Source organism: Homarus americanus, unplaced genomic scaffold (assembly GCF_018991925.1).
Source record: "Homarus americanus isolate GMGI-L3 unplaced genomic scaffold, GMGI_Hamer_2.0 scaffold55640, whole genome shotgun sequence".
Taxonomy (NCBI): Eukaryota; Metazoa; Arthropoda; class Malacostraca; order Decapoda; family Nephropidae; genus Homarus; species Homarus americanus.
In genome coordinates, this window is record NW_024713650.1 from 3,218,577 (window position 1) to 3,237,122 (window position 18,546).

The 18,546-nt window shown below is 38.6% G+C and overlaps 1 protein-coding gene across 3 annotated transcripts; it reads left to right on the forward strand.

The window, feature by feature from the left end:
* The first annotated feature begins 5,294 nt into the window (after positions 1 to 5,294).
* Positions 5,295 to 10,037, forward strand: LOC121873637. Of its 3 annotated transcripts, none has more exons than XM_042377302.1 (2): positions 5,295 to 5,316; positions 8,388 to 10,037. In XM_042377302.1, exon 2 carries the CDS (start codon positions 8,416 to 8,418, stop codon positions 9,226 to 9,228), a length of 813 nt encoding a protein of 270 aa, XP_042233236.1. In that variant the 5' UTR covers positions 5,295 to 5,316; positions 8,388 to 8,415; the 3' UTR covers positions 9,229 to 10,037. The 3 variants fall into 3 exon arrangements, with proteins under 3 accessions (XP_042233236.1, XP_042233224.1, XP_042233231.1); XM_042377290.1 differs by lacking the exon at positions 5,295 to 5,316 and adding an exon at positions 5,328 to 5,487; XM_042377297.1 differs by lacking the exon at positions 5,295 to 5,316 and adding an exon at positions 5,541 to 5,681.
* Positions 10,038 to 18,546: the final 8,509 nt, after the last annotated feature.

An 18,546-nucleotide genomic window follows, 5' to 3' on the forward strand; every position in this document is an offset into this window, starting at 1 on the left:
TTATTTGCCACTACTTCATTATCATCATCATGGAGACCATTCTACTCTGACCTACTGGACCAGCAAGACCTCTCAACAGCGCCTCACCACCCAGCTCCCTCAGAGAGCTCCTCGCCCAACAGGACCTCTGAGCAAGCTACTCCTCACCTAGTAACTCCTTAGCACTGCACTGTACAACAATATATATACAGAAAGTGCATTGTGAGTTTCTATTCTGCCTCATTCCTGAGTGTGAGATATCTACATGTACGTACGTTTGTGTGCCCATACAAAGAGACAATAGACAACTGGCCACATACAGTACGCTACAGGAGTTGATGGCATCTTCAGAACCTCGGTACAAATATTCTTAAACTGCATCTTATCGTGTGTTATCTTACTCTCAGTTCCCTCCGCCTGGCTCTCAGGGACTCCAAAAACTATTACATTGTTCATGCGCTGGAAACGTTCCCGTTGTTCCTCCTCTCCCCTAACAGTAGGACACACTTCTTCTATCGGCTACTTCCTCAGTCTTAGCAAGGATCTCTTTCCCAACTTGCTCTAGTTTGGCAACCAGCAAGGCTCCAGCTTCGTCTATTTTCGTCCCTAGGGAACTCGTTCCCCTATGGCTTGTAATCGCCTCTTTCACCTTGACTACACAGTCAGGGCAGTACTAGCAACAGCCTTCATGCTTTACGGCAGTTTGCAACATCCTAAACGCAGCAAGGGTCAGGCCTGTATCATCTACAGTATGTCCGCCGTCCCCCTGCAGTAATCGCATATCATACTCAGCCTTTTCGGTTGTCTTTTTTTTCAGTTCACTTCGGTGATTTGTCGGTATTTATGTGATATTTACATGTACACTGCATTTTGCTATGAATAACGGATTATATACGCCCACTCAGTCCTTTAGAAACACAAATATTAAATTAAATTTTCTTTGGGGCGGTAATAGAGTACCTTTTAGGATAGCCAGCTTGTTGATTTGATTTTGTTTTTAACTATTATTTCCTTATACTCTATTTTCCCGTTCTCATCAACCACTATATCTCTTTGTGCTATCACTGTGTACACTGTATCTCCCTGTGAATGGTGTATTGTAGGCACAGTTTCAGTCCTTGAGAAAGAACACAAACAAAATAAAATAAAAGTCTCTGTGGCACCTATGACACTACTTGGTTTCTGCTGGCAGTAGTGCCTTACCAGCTTGCTTGCCAATTTGTATTCACTTTAAGTTATTTACAACCTCTTTCGCAGTCACTGATGACACTATGAACTGATTTAACTAAAGGCACAGTACTACACTCCCTGGTTGACCTTTATCACAGCCATGACCACAACTCCGTAAAAAAAATAAAAGCTGTTATATGGCCATGATTTTGTGGCTGTAGGCCTCTTGACCTGGGCTGTAACTCCAACTCGGTGGAGATTGAGTTTTCAAAAATACAATCGCATCTAGTATTAAAAATCCTACATTAATTTACACTTTCACATCACTAAGACGATCTTGATGATCTGATGTAATCACTGTCCTTTTCTGCCGCTCAACAACGAAGGCCCGAATGCCGAACACGCTTTGTTACAGAGACGCAACACGACCCGAACCGACCCGCCATATCTATATCTGACAGTCTCAAGCGTATTTCGGGGGCCAGGCGGAGTGCCAGTACTCCAAACGGGGAAGCACCAATGAATTAAATACCAAATCAACAAAATAATAGATTTTTACAGCCAAATAATGAGCAGAAGATTCATGGGAGAATTTTAAGCTTTAAGTACAACACAGAAATAATGATAAATGGAGTGAAACCAACCGTATACTGTACAGTAGCAGGCTTCCCAGACCAACCCGTGGCAGATCAGACCTAAGCGAGGCGCTGGTAAACAGTGTGGAGTCTGTGGACCACTCAGTTACGCACCGGGGTCGCCCTCCTCGCGAGTCTACAAGAACATTCTGATTGGCTTAAAAACTTAGTTTTTTATTGGTTGAAGAACGTGACGTACCCTCGCATTACTTGACTCATATTTCCTGCCATTCCCGCACATAACATTAAGATTCCATACACACAATTAACATTTAATACAGTTTACATGAGATACATTAGAGAGCGCATATAATAGACAGTAAACGAGATGACGTGACCGATCGACCCAAGAGTTAACGAGCCGATCAGTGGTGAGGAGGATAAAAGTAAAAAAGTAAAGTATACCAACAACATGAGATCATCTCGTAACTTTATATATATATATATATATATATATATATATATATATATATATATATATATATATATATATATATATATATATATATATATATATATATATATATATATATATTACAATAACCTATTTCCTCTTTTTCAAATGGTAAATTTCTTGAAACCTTAACTAAAGAAAAGTTTTTTGTCCAGAAAAACTAATAAGATTATTAATGAAAAACACATTATTGTATGTTTGCTCTTTTCTTTGTTATTAACAGCGCCAACTACACCTGACCTACAAACCACAGTGTACTGATCCGAGGGTATTTTGAAGTGAAGATTAGCGAGTGTATTCTATTTCATATTTAATAATCACACTATTTATTTCCTTGCCTCCCAAGTGTATTCACATTCTACGTATTAATACCCCCCTCCCCAAAGGAAAAAAATCCTCCAAAAGAAAAGCAACGGAGATAACATAAAGAAGTGCTTTACAAAATAACTAACTGTTTCTGTATGTAGGTGACTTAAGATTCTTGTAGACTACAGAGGCAAGAGCGGCTTAATCAAGCACAACAGTGACACTCGCCTCACATCGTTACCAGCTAGTGATAGTTTAACAAATATTTGTTATTCTTTCGTGTGTGTTAGGTTGGCGGATTCTAGTAGCATTTTGAGTGCCTTATATATCTTCTTTATCAAGAGCAAAATCATTTGAGAAAAGTCTTGGTATTAGTTACAAATATGAGAAGAAATCAGCTTATTAAGTAAAATTCTATTGTTTTCCCCCAGGGTCAGTGGCGCACCCAGGGGGGTTTCCTGGTTGCCCGGAAACTCCCCCTCCAGGTACTGCATGGGGCGGCCAACCCCTACCTGACCTGGCGACACCTTTGTAATACGAAGGTTGGGTCAGCTTACCTGACCTCACCCCACGCCACGATAACCTCCACCACCTCTGCCATTCCCATGCATCTGAATGCACTTAATATACAGCACTGCCACCTGCCACAGTGCGAAATATTGAGATTTAATGTTTGTTTGTTTTTCATTTTCTCATCTACGTTGTACATTTTTTATAGATTTTACATATTTATAAAGTATTTTTCCATCCACTTTCACATATTTGATGATTTCGCAAGTGTGCTTCAAATAACTGTATTGTACGATAATACGGCGTTGGAAATCGAGCATGCAGGGTCAGGGAACACGTTCCCACTTCTCTCGTCCTCACTTCACATGTAGTTTTTGGTGTAGTTACATCTACTTTGGATGCCACAGCTATGTCTACCAGTCAGCAAACAGCTATCAATCGTTTTTTCTCGAAAAGGTAAGTTGTCATATCAGTCTCGTGCTGGTATATTATTAATGTTATAGTTAGCTATAATACAATTGCTCGAAAATTACACCATCTGTAACCCCAGATTATTTCCAAAGATTCAGTGCAAATGGCGTCAAATATTGGTCAGATTTAAAAAAAAAAATTCCGGGTGGCTTACAGCCCCCCCCCCCCCAGCTGAAAGGGCTCACTACGCTCGCCAGACTTCTCAGTAATTTGGAAACCCACCCTACTCAATTTCTGGGTGCGCCCCTGAAGGTCTGTAGAACTTAAGATCTCTAGGAGCTCGTGAGGTCACTGGTAAACTACTAATTTTCTGGCCGAGATCACGTAATGTCCGGTAGCCTCAGTAAGTTCTGCTAAAAAAATTCATAGTGGCTTTTTATATACGTGTACAATTACCAGCATTAATATACAATATATCTAATATTATAGCATTTAATCACCACTAACACCACTACCGAAAGAAGGTCTAATTAAAGTCACTGAGATCAGCTATTAGGTTTTCTCATATAGCTTACTAAAATTATTTTATTGCCAAGAATGTGTTAAAAGAAACACTACTTACTTATCAATAAACATGCGTACCTATATCGTTTCTTCCTTGATTTTTTTCCATTTATGTGTTTATTTATGGGATTAACATCCAGGTTCCCAATTACTGCTGGGTAGACGGAGGCAACTGGTGTAAAGAAACATACCCATAGTTTCACCATGCCCGGGGCGTACTAGCCAAGGTCTCGGCTCTTAACTCTAGAAAATACATGTATTCTCTAGACCTTGGTACAGTACATTCAGGAGCCAGTGCATGCGTAACCGAGACGTGACCGACCACCCAAATGGCGAAGAGGATAAAGTAATAGCATAATTAATTATATAATATAATGTTTATAGTCTGCAAGAGGGTCATGACGGCAACAACCACAATGTGTAAGCTTACAATAGAGGAGAGGTTTTGTTACCACCACACCTATTGATAACCAATTGATGTTAAAATAAATTATGACTAATCGTGATTATTTGTCGTTTTCCCGCTCGGCAGCTACACCTCCCTCCAGCACTCTACTACAGTGTTTTTATCTGATGATAATTATCTTTTACAAACTTTCAAATGAAGAAAGTAAAAGTGACTCTCCTTCAAAAGAAACTGTGCATAGTATATAGCTGCGTCTTCGAAATATATAAGTTATTGTAATTGTTTTGAGGTATGTTTAATTTCTGACACATAATCCCCTGAGACTACACTGTGTTATAAAACTCCTATTTTTACGTTGTAGCTGAAATAATATAGGCTTACCTTTTAACCATGACAGTCGTTATGTTGGTATTGATCCATTTTTAATCCTTACAAGTCATCTTGGTATTGTTATATGGTAGTCCAAGCAGTTTATATTTCAACTTCTCGCATTCACTGGCCTCAGAATGAAAGCTGCATATTAGGGCATTTTCTGCTTTCCTCTTGCACAAATGAATCCTTAATCTTCTCAGTTCTTTTTGTTTCGGAAAGAGATGGAAAGTTATATCCGATTTTAATTTGAGATAAACACCCCACCCCAAAATTGAGCAAGTTATCGGCATGCTTTTTGTTGTAGACAGTATTGCTATTACTTTACATTGTATCCTCTGTAAATGCTTATATATGTAAGAAGTACTGTATAAATTCTTACTTTTAAATTCATATGAAATTAAATTAGACGTCTCAGACAATATATATATATGTTATCGCCTTATTTTACGTTTTCTATCATAGTATTTAGTAGCATCACCAACCACCAGATGTGCTAATGGCCACAGGCGGTGAGTGGCTCCTCTTAGTAATGTTTACATCTTGGGGATAAAATTGCTTTGTTGTGAGAAGATTATTGTGACGGTACAACAAGAGTAGTCCAGTTATTTTGTATAAGGAAGAAAAGAGTGGTAGATCTTTACCTCAGTGAAGAAGAAGGAGAAAAGCTGCCTTATTGTGAGGTTGGTATTGACGATGGCAGTTCATAGTTTGTTGGTAATGTTTGACTTGTTAGTGTTGCCCAGTTGGTGATCAGACCTGACGCCATTTAAGTTTGGCCAAGATTTACGTGATGATACCTTTTGTAACTCCAGGAGATGAAGAGCCATTACCTATTTCTGATTTTAGTCGGCACAAACCATTCATTATTACCAAAGTAAGTAATATTCAAGCTTAGGCGCAGATAGCAGTGCTCAGTGGTTGGTATTGTGCTAAAATTCAGTGATAGTTTGTGTTAGGATTCAGTAGAAGAAAACATTGAAACCCGATATTGATGTGGGTTAATATTATGACTGACCCGCCACCGCTTTTTTCTTACTATATTTGCCTCAGTGAGTTCTGATATAATAATTTCTTGTGCAAATGCTTCGTTTGGTAGATAATTAGGCACCTAGGCACACTACTTTGTCTTCTCGGTGGTAATGTCTCATCCCAGGATGTAAACAGCCAATCATATTGACATTTCAAAACACTCCGCCACCTCATGCTCTCACATCCACAAAAAACGTAAAATTAATCATATCATAATAAGTTTTCTGTTTAATATACCAGGGGAGTCCGGTAGACGGACTTATGAAGTTAGGTAGGTTTGTTTGGTTAGGTTGGTGAGGTCTTCTAACAATGCTTCTGCTGCTTGTTTTTCATATCAACTAAGGTTAGGTTTAATTTAGAAATAACTACTTTTTAACACATTGCACAAACTATGAGTGTCCTATAAACCTCAGTGAAATTACAGCATTTTTATAATAATTTTCTATGAAAACTCGGCCGCGGGTCAGTCGTGTATATGGAGGTATCGAGCAAAAAATAGATAAAGAATATTATGTAGCATTTTCGTTGCAAATTTGGAAAAATTATCGTTTTGGTCATGCACCTATTTGGAAGTGGGTCATAATCGATCAAAACACATCAGAAAACATTGGAAAAACATAAAATGAAATTTCAGTCAAGCACCGGTCTTTCTTTCGCTGTTATTAATATGTTTTTCGTAATGTTTTGACAATCTTAAGATCTTTTTCTTCTATGATATTTCCGCCGGAAATAAAGGATAATCGAGTTATTAATTTTTCAATATTATTAGATTTGGTTATTCACAAAAGTCGCCATTTGTTGTTTACGTCTCACAGAGAAGGTCTGACCACCCATCACGCAGTGCTCCTTACCTCCGTGTTGGTTTTTTAAGCGTCTACAGCGCATGTGCAGGGGAGTGTGAGAGTTTTTTTTTTTTGTCTTAGCCAATGAACAATGCGTCGGGAGCGGAGATTTGATTTTTCAGTACCAGAATAACCAGATATGGCTGAACAGGTGGAAAGAGCTGTGCCGACATTGCGATTGATTATTTTAAGTCAATTGTAGAGTTTCGTCAGAAAAATAGTGTTAGGTTAGGTCAGGTTTGGTTTTGTTGGTTGGTTGATATTCAATTTCAATTGTTTATTCCTTGATAGAGGAAGCGGGATCCTAGTGCTGTCACTAGGTACCCCTGTGGTTGATATTTTATTTATGTGATTTACTCTAAAAAAAAAAAAATTTTCGTTAAGATTGATGGGTAGAGGGGGGGTGTATCTAAAACAAAAAAAACTATTGATTTTCGGCTGAAATGAGTATCAAATTCATTCGAAACTCATCAAATAACATAGGGAAAACATATCTTTAATATCCAAACAAAGACCGGTGCATAAGTGAAATTTTACCAAACATAATTTCAACCTCACCTTACCTAACTTAACCTAAAAATGCTAAAATTCGCTGCATGACTGAAACGATCATAATACCGCAAATTATATTATTTGAGTTATTTTTTCTTTTTTCTTTCACTTAAAATAAGCGTTCGTGGTACACATTGTGTGCTTCTGACTCACATGACTAAAATCCGCCAATAAGGAGAAGTGACGATGGTACATGATACTCTTGCTCATGTTCAGGCTTTGGAGTTGATGTTTGTAAGATATCTTCACTGTGCATTGGGTGCTGTTTATCTGAATTACAAACCATTCAACGTGTTTTTGTAAATAACTCGGCTGCTATTGACATTTTGAAGGGCTATGGTGGTCTGCAAACTTCTGGAGTGTCCAAAGTGTGGTGCAGACTGCCATTGTCATGAAAATAAACACCTTTTTTTTCATCAAACAATGCAAAATCTCAGACTTGGGTAAAGTTAGATTTGGTTTGGTTGATTTTTTTAACCCCAGAATTTCATTACTAGTATCAGTACCAAGCATAATGCTATTAATGTACAAGTTTTATATCTTCCATATGTATGAATAATATTAGCTTGGTTCTAATCCCATTTTAGGGGTTAAAGTTGCTTGCACATGAAATGACTACCCTGGTTATCTGATTAGTGCCTCAGTTGGTGTAGGTTAAGGGTTTCCTGAGTGAAGATACACACAAGCTGTTCTGTCCAGATTGGTTACAAACTGTAATCTTAAGTATCAGTCCCTCATTTATGATGGCAGACAATATGAACCAAACTAACCTTACCCATTTTCTTAAGAAACATTCTAAGAAAGTTAGGTGAGGTTAGGTTGGCTTTGACATGTGAGTTCATTCTCATTTTATAAGAACTTCACAGAACTTGAGCTATTATGATAGAACCTTATTCGCAAAATGGTAATACTATGTTAAGTACAGTGCTGTACTTAGGGCCAGTAATTACTTTTTTATATCCATTTTAAGATGAACAATAAATAGATTTTCATTGTTTGTTTCGTCTTTGAATTTTCAGTTTTGGTGATTTTTCTCAGCCTTTGAAATGGGACTTTTGTGACCAATGGGGGCATTTGTGTAGCTGTTACAAGCGGACGTATCCTCCAAAAGTTTAGCCCAACCTGACCCCACTGATGAGTTTCTTTAATTGTTTCAGAGTTTATGGGTAGCTGTAGAAGTTCTCAATGATGACATCTCCAGTAGCATCAACATCAACTTCAGAGTGTACAGTAAAATGCCAAGAGGATAAGAAAAATAATGATAACCTTAAGCAGCTAAAATGTGAGCCCTTGACTGACTCATCATTCACACTTCCTGGACATCATTCGCAACTTCCTTCCCCCATGCCAGCTAAAAGAAAAATGACAGATTGTGTTCTTGAGTTAACAATTGAAGCAAAGGTAATGAAAAGGGAACCGAGTGAGACGATGGAGACTCAGAATACCATAACACAGGAGTATAGAGAAAGAGAAGTTCAGCTTAAAATGATGGGAACTAAAAGAAAATTACTGAGTGATGCATATGAGAAGTCATTTGAAAAGATCCAGAACCTGTCAGCACAACTCAAAGCATATATTGCAGATAGACAGAAGATGACAGAAATGGAACAGAAATATGCTGAACAAAACGAAGCTCTACATAGAACTTTAAGGAGAATCTCCATTAACAAGATAAGACATTTGCAGCGTAGGGTAGATAGAAGAGACGTGGTTATCAAGGCTCAAAAAGACATTATTAAAGGAACTCATGAACGTATGTATGAACTTGAACACCAGCTAATAGGAGTTAAGGCAAAATGTGAGGATATGACCAAGAAAATAAATGAAGTCAATGGGGAGAAGATCAAACTACAGAGAAGAGTGAGTCGCCTCAAGAGGTTACTTTATGAGAAGCAGATTACAGTGGATAAAGTGATCACAAATAATGAAAGAAAGATACTAAATCTTGAAGAAGATATGCAGGCTCTTAAGCAATACTTGTCAGGGGTTTCTAAATAAATTCCCTTTTATGAAGATATATTGTACATGGAAATTTTATAAGGAATTAATTTGAAGCCTGAAACTGTATTTAAACCTGCAGATGATAATAAAACACTTCCCAAACCTTAGGCTATGTAACAGGAGCCAGGCCTATCAGGTTTCCACAATCAAATCAGAACCCTTGAAGACTACTGACCCTTAGGCATCAATTCTCTTCTGTTGTATAATTGTTATTTGATCAATTACAGTACAGTATCTAGGAAATGAAAGTACTGTACTGTACTAAGAGTAGTTTGCTTCCCCATAATCATTAGGTAAGGATATATCAAATACTGTGTACTTTATTTGACACATTGTTGGTGACCTTGATGTAGTTATCAGGTTTTCTCTTAAGGGTGACCTACCATGGAAGGGAGATATTCTGAGCTTGTTCTTTTACCCCTGGTGATGTGAAGAATACCACATCTTGTACCCAGACCACACCACTCAGTCTTACATTCCTTTTCTCTCCCATCTACACACCTGCTCCCAGCAAATGTGTCTTCCTAATGCTGAATATCTACTGTACTGTCTGAACATATCCCCCCCCCCCAGTACAGTATTATCATTACTAAAGGCATTCTGTGCTTTCCTGCCATTTTTTCCCCACCTTTAATGTCTCCAGCATAATTTTCCATTTGCATCACCCTAAGTCCCTTCTCTTTTCTTCACAACAAAATTACAATCCCCAAAGAAACTATGACTAAGGCCATACAAAATATACCTTTAAGACAGATTCCTATAGCAATTGTTTCCATGTCAAGTCTTTAGTAAAAAAACTTACTTGTCAAGCTGTTTTATTTGACAAATTCTATTTCAAGGAAGGAGTAATGTCTTGCCCACACATTACTGGTCATTAAATATACCTAATAGTATCACCAGTTCCCAAAGTGAGGTCCTCTACCCCTGAAAGAAATCTTAATAATCATGGTATTGCATGAATGAATGAATAATTTAATGCAATTCACTGCTGATAGCACAAAGTAAGCTTTGAATTAGGGAAAAAGCTTTAATGGACGCTGAAATCAGAATGCCAAACTGACATTCTCATAAATGATTGATAAGGAGTAGTATTAAAACAGTATTACACATCGCTACAGAATTGAGACTACGGCATTCATTTCTATAAGATATTCTTTTTAGAATAAAAGTAGTTAATCATAATGGATGTTAATTTAGTACAATTATAGTTTTATTTATATAAATTGGCTCAGTTGTGGCACATTTAGGTGTCTTAAAAAAAGGTACAAACACGTGTGGTTGATTTCGATGTGTGTTGAATGATGTACAGTATACATTATAGTAAGGCAGCTAGGTAGTGAGTGTTGCTCTTGACACTGGCCTTCCTGTGTCATAGCAAGGAGAGTCACACAAGAATAAAGGGGGACTGCTGTACTGAACTCGGCTAATGTACAGTGTTTGGTGCTGCTCTTCTTACATGTAATATGAATGTAAATTAGTTCCTATGAGTGCCAGTACAGTAACTATGTCAGTATTCACACTACCTACCGTGTGCTAATGCCTTTTTTGTACATCAGTTCCATTTGGTTATTAAGTGATAAGCATAACACAGTAACTAAAAAAAGTACTTGTTTTGAAACACACACACACACACACCACGTGTCTTCCTGATAATATTACACGAGTACTGTATTTTGATTTTCTTTGTCATATAATTATATATAAAGTTGCTACATGAGTTAGTGCAATATGGTCAGATTATGAGTTGCAATATTAGCCAATGTCTTATTACTGTTTTACATATACAGTACAGGCAGACCCCGATTTACGAAAATTCACAGTTAAGGGAAGAGGAATTTTGCGCCACACACTGATTTACAAGTGGAACCCCAAATTTATGGGAAAAATAATTAGTACAGTCAACCTTCACTTTACGCGGTTAGTGTAACTCACAGGGTGCCGCGGAAAGAGAGGAACGCGTAAAGTGAATAACATAACATATGGGATTAATTGAAATAGAGTCCGGACCGACCCCCAAACTCCACTTTTTGACGACACACAACTATGTTGTAGTAAAAATATTACCTTAACTTTATGATGGTATGCACACACAATTAATAATTAAGAGAAATATCAATAATATTAGGTTTTTTAACACTTACATTAGTAGAAAAGATGGCTGGGCACACGGGGATGGGCGGTTGGTTCTGAGGTAGAGGGCAGATTATTGGCCCTCACCTGTATCACTTGTATCACTGTCCACCACAGAGGCTTGCAGGGCCTCTTTGTCAAACCCCCCAAAGTCCATATCCTCACTATAATTATCACTATCACTGACTTGGGCCGGCTGTGGTGGGTGGCGGGTGAAGAACTCAGTAATGTTTTGATGACTGGGCGACCTTGTGCGCACCATGTTCGCGCCGCTTACACAACATGGCGGATGGCGGGAGGTTTGGATCCAAAAATGGCGCGGCTCGCCAGCTGCTCTCCGCATAATGGGGTACACGCACCGCGGAATGTTAGCATGTTAGGTTCCGGCAGGGCACCGCTTAAACGTGGAAACGCGGAATGTGGTACCGCGTAAAGTGAGGGTTGACTGTAATAATGAAAATATGCTAAAATAATGCAGTTACTTTTACTACAGGGTCCCAGTATGTTTACTTATTTAATTATTCTCTAACACTCACAATGTTAATTAAGTCTTAGTTATTCTTCTACAGTCACCATGTAACTTAGTCTCAAACTCATATGCAGACAAATAGATTTTTCACTCACCACACAGTCACTGAGTCAGGTGCCTGATTTAGTAATAGTCTATGTGGGAAATTATGTAAAAGAAACGTATTTCATATTCTTAAATTTACTATACAGTGGTCCCTCGGTTAACGAGCACAATCCGTTCCAGCAGGTTGCTCGTTAACCGAAACCGTTGTTTCAATGGGTTTTTGGGTAATTGGTTCCAGCTCACCGAAAATTGCCTTAATTCAACAAAAAAGGTAGAAAAGTACACTTAATTTGAGGTGTGTATGTAGAAGGCTCCTGGATGATGATGGGAATTAGAATGAGGGTGGAGGAGAAGGGAGAAGAGAAGGCATTGGGGGTGGAAGAGAAGTCACCCCATGGCACCATTTCACCCATAAAATTTTAGCTCTCTTGGTGTAATTCAAGATTATTTTCTTTAAATCAACACTGCACTGCATTATATATTGTCAATATGTAAAATATATTTCAAAATGACCAATAATTTGCTTGGAAACACAGAAAAAAAGCGTTTAGTTGAAGAGAGTCTCAAGCAAGATGTTACCTCCACTGAAAATAGAGAGAGACTAACGCCTGTCTGGTGTGTTAACAGGCTGGATGGCACGCCAGAAACTAGTTTCTTTACCTTCAATTATGTTCAATAATTGTTAAAATGACTAAAAAAAGTTAATATTAAACTTTTAAAATTATTGAATAGTATAAACTTCTTGATATTTACTAAAATAGTAAGGAATTTAAGCCCTAAAACCGATTACTGTATTGGCGGACTAATACTACAGCTGGTGGACCGCCAAATTCAGGCGAAAACATGTTGAAGTCGGCTCGTAAAAAACTCGTTAATCGAGGGATTGCTCGTTAACCGAAGTTAAGAATCTTATGGAAGGTAAATTGTTAACCGAAATCTCGTTAACCGAGGCGCTCGTTAACCGAGGGACCACTGTACATACTAATTATGTACAATAAAGGTGTAGAGTTATAAAGGAAAGGTGGAATATGAAATGAAGAAATGTGGATATTGTCAACAATGCATAAGGGAGGGTGAGTGAGTGTCTGCTGGCTGGTAACTTTGGACCTGTGTGTGTGTGTGTGTGCTGTGCTCCAATTAGGTAATGAGATTCATTGTATTACAGAGCAGTACATACGAGAGTAAAACAGTATTGCTCAGATTGACTTAACATTTCATACTGTTCACTTTACTTCAGTAGTTCAGTTTCTCTTTACATACAGCCATAAAATTATCACTACAGTCCTTGATGTACAGTATTTCACATATTGTGTTTATTATTGTACTATTGTAGGGGAGAGATTCACTACAATGTAACCCTACACTATTACCCTGTACTGTACTGTATAATAATTGTGTATGCCAATGTTTTAAAGCAATACAGTATTGGGGATTTTTTATTTTATTTATTAATTAATTTTTTCTTCTTGGGAACATTACTTTCATATCAGGAAAATGTGCATCAATTTACAAAAAATCTATTTGCATGAGGTTTATTAGGTATGAGTCCCTCTCATAAATTGGGGTCTGCCTGCATATGTGTATACTGTACTGTACATACTGTATGCTGTAGTTTAATGATGTTTACTTATTTGAATTATTATTTTAGTACAATGAGGAAATTTTGCAAAATACTGCAACGCTTCACCAAAGGACAGAATTTTTGTTTGCATGCATTTACATCATCACAAGTGACCTAATATGTTCATTATTTTTTTATATACAGTATAGTACTACAGTATAGTGAAATTAATACTGAAGGATGAAAGCCTCTCCTGGATTTTTTATTTTACCTCTAAATAAATTTCCCATCAAGTTCCTAATCCTATGTCATGTTTAACTTTCAAAACTGGTTGAAGTTTTCAGGGTGATAAAGACAATTAAATACATTTAATTATATTTTTTAATACTGAACTACAGTAAAACCTTTATTTAACACTCATGCACAAGATAAGTTTTAAGTTTTCCAGTTCCAAGATCACATCCCTGAGGCCCCCAGTGCATGGTGATTAAATTTTGGCTTTATCAATTCCCCCCCCCCCCAACTTTGAATTTGACATAAACCATACGTATATCTTTGGCTTCGTAACTGATTGCTCTGCAACATAAGCCAAAATAAAATAATAATACAAGTATATAACTATTTTTTGTTACTTCTAATAAACATGAAAGAAAAAAAAACACCAATATGTTCACAATCTCCTAGCTCAAAAATTTCTGAGCCAACTGTTTAAGTACAGTAGAACGTTGAAATAACACAAGAGAGGTTCCAAGAGAGGTCACTTTAAACCTAATTCGCACTAAATACAAGTGGTTCCAATGGAATAATTTAGTTTGGTAGAGAAACACAAAATACTAAAAAAGACATATGCCCGTATTATTAAACAACATCTTCCCTTGAAGAGGGCCGTCATGTTTCAACCAGAGTTTTAAACTGAATGAGTCCTGAGGGACACCGCAGTACTGTACTTAACGGGGCGGTGTGGCGGTAAAAGTAACATTCCAATATTATAAGTTAATTTTATTGGAATTAGTTAATTTTACCTCCACACCGCCCCGTTAAGTACAGTACTGCGGAGACCAACACTATAATGAAGAGAATGGCACTGATAAAATTCATGAAAGTCTTGAGGGTTTTTTTTTTTTTATACTGTAGACTCGGGCGGGCGTTCAACCACATGGCATGACTTATGGTACGGGTATATAGTATAATATACGAGAATAACACAAAATTTAACAAAATATTCCATAATAACATAAATTGCATTACTGTATAGTGTAATATAAAATAAGATCATATACGTATAGACGATATTCGCCATTGAAGTTTGCCAGCCCCCTCAACTAGGCAGACTTCAAGGGCGAGTGCTGTAGGAGGATAGGTGTTCAACCGCATCTCATGATTGTCATAAAGTAACACAATATCTAATAATAAAATGCAATATAAAATAACAGAAAATATATTATAAAATACATTCATTCTGTACTGATATAAAATAAGGTCATTCTGTACTCACATCCTTCAGTGAGGTGGAAGACTTCTGGAACTTGTAGATGGACTTTGGGGGAAGAAGTGAGTGAATGAGCCCGAGTACAATGTGAGAGTGAATGTGTGGGTGTGAGGAGTAGAGAAGGAGAGGGATTCCAATGCAGTGTAGCTGATAAGTGGGAGGTGCTTGGTGATCATGGGAGGCCTGTGGTGGTGAGGTAGTAGGTAGTATGAGGCTTGCATAATGCAGGAGATATGAAGGAGATGCTTGGGATGTGGAAGGTGGTGGTGGTGGTAAGGAGCTTGATAACGTGGGACAACCAACACAATTTCTCCCTCAGATTCATGACTTTCTTTGTTATCACAATCATTTTCACTACCAGGCTCTTTATTGTCACTATCCACTTGATCCTCACTGTCCCTAAACAGGAGTTCTAGAAACTCATCCTCTTTCAAAGACTTTTTTCGGGACATTTTCACTATAATGAGGTTGTATACCAGATACGGTAACGGCTTTTGAAAACTAAACACTTTTCCTGTAAATGTGAAAAAAAATATTACATTACACAACCATCACTTCACTTCTATAACAGTAAAAATAAATTATTTCGGGGAGTATGGTATGCACTGTAATCTAGGAGTTGAGGCAGCCTGCACAGTTATGGAAATTTAAATGGACACAGCTCACACTCACGGTCTAACTGCTAAGATAATACAAGATTATTATTTTGCGGTCCTCTAATATTCGCGGATGACACCCTGGATGTACCCAAGAATGTCTGCGGGTAGTTTTAAAGTTGCCAGTATATTCGCAGCTGGGACAGGGAGCCATTCTTCTCGAGACAGTAATTTCCTTTACCTGTATTGTAAATATATGTGTGTGTGTGTAGACACACATACAAATAAATAATAATTGGAAAATCCTCACATAAAATCAGAAACAAATTTATTAAAAATGTAACGGTCTACCCTCAAGGCCGTGCTTCATTACTTTATTAATAAAGCACGAACTTGAGGGTTGACTCACATTTTTAATAAATTTGTTTCTGATTATTTGTGAGAGTATTTTCCCATTATTATTTATTTGTATGTGTTTTGTGTGTGTCTGCTAAGAGAGTTGTGCAACGAGCTTACCGAGCCCCTGAAGATCCTGTTTTGTAGATGCCTGGATGAACAAAAGGTCGCCAGTGAATGGAAAGTGGCTTAAGTGAGTCCTATCTTCAAGAAGGATGATCGTCACTCCACAAACAACTATAGACCGGTGAGCCTGACCAGCATATGTAAAGTACTTGAGAGTATTATCAGAGATGCCGCAATGGAACATCTACTACGAAACAACCTTGCAAAGGATTGCCAACACGGTTTTATGCCGGGGCGCTCCTGCTTAACACAATTGCTCAAGGTATTGGATATTTGGACCCATATTCTGGAATGGGGTGGTAATATCGACAATATTTACCTAGATTTTGCCGAGGCTTTCAACAGTGTACCCCACGAAAGGCTGAAAATCAAACTGGAAGGGTACGGAATTCGGGGAAATGTCCTAGCGTGGATAGAAGACTTTCTACATGACCGCAAGCAGTGTGCGGTGATTAATGGCATGAAATCATCACCCGTACCTGACACAAGCGGGGTACCACAGGGCAATGTATCGGTTCCGCTGTTGTTTGTTTGTTTCATAAATGACATGCCTGACGTTGTACACTCCTCCGTACAAATGTTTGCCGATGACACCAAGTTATTTCGGGAAATCAAAAACCAAGCGGACTGTGAAGAGCTGCAGAAGGACCCCTGTGGGCTCCAAGAATGGTCGAAGAAATGGCTGCCGAGATTCAATGTCACGAAGTGCAAGAGGATGCACCTGGGGCGTACCAACGGTAAGGAGGCGTATCATATGTCCAAACTGGATGAAGAAACTGCACTAGTTGAGACAATGTGAGAAGGACCTCGGTGTGTATGTTGACAATGAACTGAAGCTATCGGGCCATTGCAAGAAGAAGGTAAATCAGGCAAATAAATTATTGCGTCTTATAAGAAGGTCGTTCAGATATCTAGACGTAACGATCTTCATGAGTAAAGTGCTTCCCCATCTGGAGTACTGTCACCCCGTCTGGTCCCTGAGATATGCTAGGGACTGTCAGTTGGTTGAAAATGTTCAAAGGAGGGCCACCAGACTGGTGCCTGCTCTTCGGCACCTCAGCTACCCTGAGAGATTGGAACACCTGAACTTGCCTAGCTTATACTACAGACGGGTAAGGGGAGGCCTAATTGAGGTGTATAAGCATCTCAAGGGGCACTTCTCAGTCGAGTGTCCTTACTTGGAGCTGGCGGACGCTCGCCCTACAAGGGGTCACAGTTCAAGAATGAAGAAACCGCAAGTCCAGAAAACTGTGAGAGCAAACTTTTTCGGAGTGAGAGTTGTGAACTTTTGGAACAATCTACCAGAAAGTGTTGTGACGGCACCGAGAGTGAGCTCTTTCAAGACCAGACTTGGCCAACACTGGAGCAGGTTCAGATACATTCAGGAGCCGGTGCATGCCCAGTACTTGCCAACAGTGCGTAACAGAGACGTGACCGATCGCCCAAGTGGTTAATGAGCTGATCAGTGGTGAAGAGGATAAAAGTAAAAAAGTAAGTAGAACCAAAGAGATTCATTACAAAAGACATGGCAGACGGTTTCAGGCTTATAGAAGAAGGATTTTTTAAATTTGAACAGCAAGATTCACCAAGACTCATAGAGATATTACTGAATATCTATGATGCTACAGAGATTTCTGATGAAAAGAAGAAAGTTTCAGTTCAACCATCCATTGAAAAGTTTTTTAAGAAAGTCGAAAGGCAGCCAAAGCCAGTTCCATTAACCTTTGCAGCATCTACAGAACCAGTCCCATTAACCTCTGCAGCATCTACAGAACCAGTTCCATTAACCTTTGCAGCATCTACAGAACCAGTCCCATTAACCTCTGCAGCATCTACAGAACAAGTTCCATTAACCTCTGCAGCATCTACAGAACCAGTTCCATTAACCTCTGCAGCATCTACAGAACAAGTTCCATTAACCTCTGCAGCATCTACAGAACAAGTTCCATTAACCTCTGCAGCATCTACAGAACAAGTTCCATTAACCTTTGCAGCATCTACAGAACCAGTCCCATTAACCTCTGCAGCATCTACAGAACCTGTCCCATTAACCTCTGCAGCATCTACAGAACAAGTTCCATTAACCTCTGCAGCATCTACAGAACCAGTTCCATTAACCTCTGCAGCATCTACGGAACCAATTCCATTAATCTCTGCAGCATCTACAGAACCAGTTCCATTAACCTCTGCAGCATCTACAGAACCAGTTCCATTAACCTCTGCAGCATCTACAGAACCAGTTCCATTAACCTCTGCAGCATCTACAGAACCGGTCCATTAATCTCTGCAGCATCTACAGAGACAGTTCCATTAACCTCTGCAGCATCTACAGAGACCAGTTCCATTAACCTCTGCAGCATCTGCAGAACCGGTCCATTAACCTCTGCAGCATCTACAGAACCAGTTCCATTAATCTCTGCAGCATCTACAGAACCAGTCCATT